This window comes from Oryza sativa, chromosome 7 (assembly GCF_034140825.1).
Source record: "Oryza sativa Japonica Group chromosome 7, ASM3414082v1".
Taxonomy (NCBI): Eukaryota; Viridiplantae; Streptophyta; class Magnoliopsida; order Poales; family Poaceae; genus Oryza; species Oryza sativa.
The window spans coordinates 21,955,303-21,961,016 of NC_089041.1; the positions used below are offsets into that span (position 1 = coordinate 21,955,303).

The 5,714-nt window shown below is 47.6% G+C and overlaps 1 protein-coding gene across 1 annotated transcript; it reads right to left on the minus strand.

The window, feature by feature from the left end:
• Window positions 1-925: 925 nt before the first annotated feature.
• LOC112939697 (uncharacterized) lies at window positions 926-5,116 on the minus strand. Its single transcript, XM_026027244.2, has 5 exons — window positions 3,850-5,116; window positions 3,013-3,177; window positions 2,231-2,482; window positions 1,810-1,897; window positions 926-1,452 (listed from the first exon to the last, which is right to left on the minus strand). Exons 1-5 carry the CDS (start codon window positions 4,984-4,986, stop codon window positions 1,202-1,204), a joined length of 1,893 nt encoding a protein of 630 aa, XP_025883029.2. The 5' UTR covers window positions 4,987-5,116; the 3' UTR covers window positions 926-1,201.
• Window positions 5,117-5,714: the final 598 nt, after the last annotated feature.

Genomic DNA, 5,714 nt, shown 5'->3' on the forward strand with positions numbered 1-5,714 from the left:
GGATCCCGTTCTTACCATCTAGGCGGGAACCCGTCGTCCGCTTCTCATGGCGCCTACTCTGTCTACCTCCGCTTCACACGATGCCTTGTATCATTCGACATCATCGCATCCTGTTGTGGCTCTTCTTTTTTCTCCACGGCCTTATGTTCCTTCCCTTTAATTTCTTTGTCGTCTCATGCTGTTCCTATCGCCTATTGCTCTTCCTCTCACCTAGGAGATTAGGGAGCGTCCTGCTGCACCTCCTCTTGCTTGGGGTCACGACGAGGGAGGATGGAGAGCGCCACTGTTGTGTTGAGTGAGGATCGGAGCAGCACCATTGTTGCACCGAGGAAAGATGGAGAGTAGCACCGTAGTCGTCCTTGTTGCTCGGTCGTGGCGGATTTGAAACCCCAAGATCCCTAGCGATGGATTTGGCGCCACCTGAACTTTGCATCATTGTTTCCACATGGGAGAACTTGCACCGGTAAACCATATCTATTCCTTATTCTCCCATCCCTCCTCACTCCGTCCCGACATCAGATCCAATAATCAGATAATACCGACGGGTACCAAGCCTATTACCTGACAGGTATGAGGTTGTACCTATAGTGTACCATATATGATATATTCGACATCATTCCGTCCAGGCGAGATAATGTGGCACATAAGTCTTAAATAAGTTTAAACTAATGGTTTGAGTATACTCCCTGTCCTATGAAAATCAATCTAGATACAATAAATCTAGATAGATCTGGATAGGTATCTATCTATATTTGTTGTACTAGATTGTATCACATTATTTTTAGGTTGGTTTTTTAAGATGTAGAGAGTAGGGTTTTTTTTAGACTGGTGAGAGAGTAGGTATTGGATACCTATTGATAACCATCACTAAACAATTGTAATGACGCGACTTTTTCAAAACGGAGCAATTTTTCGAATGGGATCATGTTGCAATTTAGAGCAGCCTCACACGTTCCCCGCTACGTAGAAGCCTCTCTCAGCAAACGTTCGAACAGAACATCGCTGCTTTCCGAAATGCCGAATGCCGAGTTGCCGTTGCGTGCTCTGCTGCTCCTCCTCACAACTTCACAAGAGAAGGCGACATGGTGGCGCCGAGCCGATGAGATGAGCCGTGACAAACTGGGCCGGCCTGGTTCGCATCGGGCCGAGGCCCCCGATGGAATAACGCGGTCGGATCGATGTCTCGCTCCGGAAACCAACCTCACGCCGTGCACCGCGGCACGCGCGTGGAGTGGATCGACATCTCTCGATCGATCACGCGCACGGCCGCCCGGGCGCCGGCGCGGCAATAGCCCCCAAAACCAAAGCCATTGCCACGAAACGTGCCGAATCCGAGGCAGAAGAAGCTGGTCAAGGCGACGGATTTTCCCGCGGCGTATCGGAGGCGGAAGCCGTCGTCCCTGGTCACCCGCGGCGCCGCAAGACGGGCGCGCTGCCAAGATAGTGGCGGCACTGATGGGATGGCACGCAAACACAATCCTCGTCATGGATCCTGCGACGACGATGACGATGATGATGACGACGCAAGCAAAGGACCATCACCACGGATCTTCAGCTGGGAACACCGGCAAAGACCATCACCATGGATCATATGACAACACCAGCAGCAAAGATGAGTAGTATGGACATTGGACGCTATGACAATTACTAGGTTACTTATAATGACCAAGACTACAATACTTAAAGCATTATATATTTCCATTATGACAGTTGATGGATTATTTGGAAAATAAATCTCATGGTTAAAATAAGCCTTTTTAGCATTATATATATACTACTTCCAACACTTGGACAAGATGGATTACTTACTATGCAACTGCAGAACGCCGTAGCAAATCAGAAATGCTATGTACACACAGAGCATCCCTGCTGGATTGCCAGTGAAAACTAAAGTGAGCTGTTACGCAAAACACACCACTTCAGCTCTGACAAACATGCTGAAAAAGCCATTCCAAAATCCTAGTAGTAGATGATAACCCTTTTGCTTATGAAGACAAATGTCCACGCAAGGCAGCTAGGTTCGTCGCAGCCAGCCAGTTTATCTGTTACAGTACAGCATAGCAGGATCAAAACTTGTCAGGTACATCAAGGATCAGTAATAGCCAACAGAGCTCTTCTTTTACTTCAGGTCTGAGCAAGAAGGCGCCGCACACATCAGCTCACTACGGTCTTCACTCTTCAGTTACTCGTTACATTGCCTCACTTCCAAGGAAATCTGACTTCTTCCAACCTCTTCTGCATACGCACGTAGATCAGCACGTAGCATCTCTATCTCCCAATCAGCAACCGAACAGTAGCGGGCTATTCTTATCCTCCTAAGGCCTGTTGCTCCCCTGACTAAGAGCTTCAGAAGGTCAAGCTCATCGTCCTCCCCTCTGTAGTAGAGGATCGTTACTTCTTCGAGACACTCCAACAAAATGTTCTCGTTTCTCCAGTTTGGTAGCCAATCACAGATGCAAATCTCTGCACAAGCATCTTCGACCTGAAATTACAAGGATAAGAACAGAGTACAATGTATTAATCGTCTAATACGTCGACTAACTGTGAATACGACACTTCAGTAAGTAAAAGGAATGGTGAAAACTGAAAACAGCTGTTCTTAATCTAATGATGATTATATTTTTTCTATTCAAGTTTAATCCATGCCATATAGGATGGAAAATATGTTCACACCGTTAAGCATGATTCAGTGCTAGAAATTACTCCACTTCTACCAAAGCTTTCTTGGGTCTTTTACATCGCTGACAAACTGGATCATTTAAAAGGACAACAGGAAAGAAATGGTCAAAGAGGGACATGCTGATAAGACAAGTATGTGAATTTTACAACAAATGGGCCTATTTATCATTTAACTTATACCAAGAGTTAAATTTAATTTTGTTGTGTCATAAATAGGGCATAATTGATAACTTCATAAATCATGTGCACTTCCACTTACTCAAGAATTCACTACAGGCATAGAAATTAGAATGAAAAATGCAGTTGTTCAAAATTCATAGGGAACATAATTACCTCGAAATATTTTGGGATCATCAGGGTCAGCTTGGCTATACGAGTACACATTGTCAGAATATGCAATACACTAGCTCCATAAGAATGGCCCTCTGTAACTAAATGTAGGGTCAAGATCTTAGTGTAAGGGAGTCCGGTTATGCCTACCATCAAAGGCGTAACACCCTGCGAATTTGGAGGAAGTTAACAGAAGCAATCTCAGACAAAATGCAAAACTAATAGGAAAGAACAAAAAATGTTTGTCAAATGGCCATACAGTTGAAGAATTAGTAGTTTGCCTTCCGACTAGTAATGATTTAGTAATTTGCTTGTACAAGAGCTAGCTTGGGTCAACAATTTTAGTTTGTATATCCTCCATATGTCTGTTCCATTTCAGCCAGCAGGAAGAGAAATCAATATTGTCTGAATTCAATGACAGTCCCAAGTAAATTTAGATATATCTGCAGGCTCATGTTCAGCAACCAGATAATGGTAACGATAACTAATTGGTAATAATTGCTTATCTCTTTGGTAAAGGCAACGCAGAAACCGCATCAGCATATGCGGAGTGGAAGACAGAAAACACTAAACTGAATCTTTAGCACATCAACAAATTATCACATCAAGTTCAAGATCGCTCTGCTAGTCTGCAACTAACAAAACAGTTGGCGAACACTAAGCAATAGAAAAAGATTTTCCAATAAAAAACTGCAGCCAAATCACGCATTCAGTACTGAGCTTACAACCCAAATGACATGTGCACATATTAAAGACGATTTGAACATAACCATGGCAACAGCTAAATTGATATCCCATCTTGCAATTTGAACAATATACAGAGGAAGGAGAAGCACTCACTGTTTTGATCACAACGCGCAGCTCGAGATGGTGAATGCTTGGATAGCGATTGAGAAGCATCTGAGAGCCCTGATTGAAAGCCTCGCGCGATCCATGAGCAAAATCAGAGACAGAGACGCATAACGTCCGCAGGCGCGGCATCCTGCTGAAGTAGACCAATCCAGGCCAGTAGAAACCTGGCCACCTGAGCTGCTCCATCTCATCTGCCACAATGCTCACGCCATCAAGATGCTCAAGGAAGCATTCGGACACAGACAACTCCTTGAGCCCCGGCAACACGGCGTTGAGCCGACGCAACCACCGCATATCGTGCAGAGCCATCAGTGTCAGAGGCGCCAGCCTGAGCGTCAGGGAGGCCAAGCCACGGGACTTGCCAATGTCTAGCCATTCCAAGGAGGGGAGCATGGCATCGTCCAGGGTGAGCTCGCCATTGAACCGGACGTACACCAGGTGCAGCTCCCTGAGCTTGGCGAAGACACCCGATGGTGGCAGCGATAGGCCGAGAAACCCCAGGCTCAGCGTTATCTTGGTGACCCTCATGAAGCAGGGCAGCTCGAAGCCGGCGCCCATTTCGTCCACCACCACCCCAAGCTCCTCGACCAGCTGCTCCACGACGACCATCTCGTCGTTGAGAAGTTCGAACGGAACCGAGGACGCGTTGCGGAATAAGAGCTCGCCGGTGAGGCGGGGCTCGGCGACGCGGAGCCAGGAGGCCGTGGCGCCCGCCGTGGCGCTGTTGAGGGAGGTGACCTCGAGCAGGCGGATGTGAGTGGCCGTGGAACCCTTCCTCGCGTGGGCGGCGAGGACTTCCTGCACGATTCTGGAGTCGGGGGGCTCGTCATACTGCAAGACGATGATGTCGACATGGGTCCAGAGATCGAGCCAGCGCCTGGAGAGGACGGCGGTGGTGGCGACGTTGCGGATGTCCCTGAGATGGCCCAGAATTTTGGCGAGGGTGTCGTTGGAGAGGTCGCTGAGGCGGTCCACGCCGCCTCCGTCGCCTTCTCCTCTGCGGTCGCGCCCGTCGTCGTCGCCGTCGATGTCCATGGGAGCGGGGGAGGGGGCTGCGACGTCCGTGGCGCTACCGCCCTCCCCGTCGCTGCCTTCGTCGATGGGGACGAGCACCGCCGGCGCCATGGCCGTCGGCGACTCGGCGTCCTTGGGTTTGATTTGCTTGGGCGAGGGGGGAGGCGAGGCGGGGTTTGGGGGATTTGGGTTTTGGAGAGAGGGAGAGAAGACGGCGAGGAGAACTAATGTTGAAGACGAAGTGAAGGGGAAGCGTGTGTGTTGGCTTTATCCCCGTCGCTCGTTTGGAAAGCAACGGTGGGATGCGAAGCGATCCTTCCCACGATCATCGTGTGAGGCCATCTCCGACACCTTTTGCCAGCGTGTTCAGGTACAGCACCGGACAAGTCAAGGTAGGTCCATATGTCAGTGAAACTGGGAGAAGAAAAAGGGTCCAGATCCCAGTTGGCTACCAGGTGAGGAGTTGGCATGATCTATGCCATTTCGTATACCTCAAGGGCTAGAATTAAGCCATGTTAATTTGTACTTTAAAAAACAGTAACTAACCATGCAACAAATAAACTTGCATCAACAACATGTCACAGGATAATTTTTACTGCAGAATTGTAGAATTATCACAGAATTTTCATGCTTCATCTATCGTATAAATTTAGGTCCCGTTCTTTTCTTCAACAAGAGTTGGATGAAGATTAAGATTTTGGTGACACGTTTTTCAAACTACTAAAGGGTGTGTCTCATGCAAAAAAATTTCTAGACGAAAGTTGCTCTAAAATATCATATTAATTTATTTTTTAAATTTTTAATAATTAAACTCAATCCATCAAACGTTAATACCACCT

Coding starts and splice junctions, on each gene's coding strand:
- LOC112939697 (XM_026027244.2), bottom strand. CDS start 4,986: ATGGCGCCGGCGGTGCTCGTCCCCATCGACGAAGGCAGCGACGGGGAG. Junction 1,898..2,230: donor TACGTGCGTATGCAGAAGAG/GTTGGAAGAAGT, acceptor TTTGCGTAACAG/CTCACTTTAGTTTTCACTGG. Junction 1,453..1,809: donor CGGCGTTCTGCAGTTGCATA/GTAAGTAATCCA, acceptor CCATCCCATCAG/TGCCGCCACTATCTTGGCAG.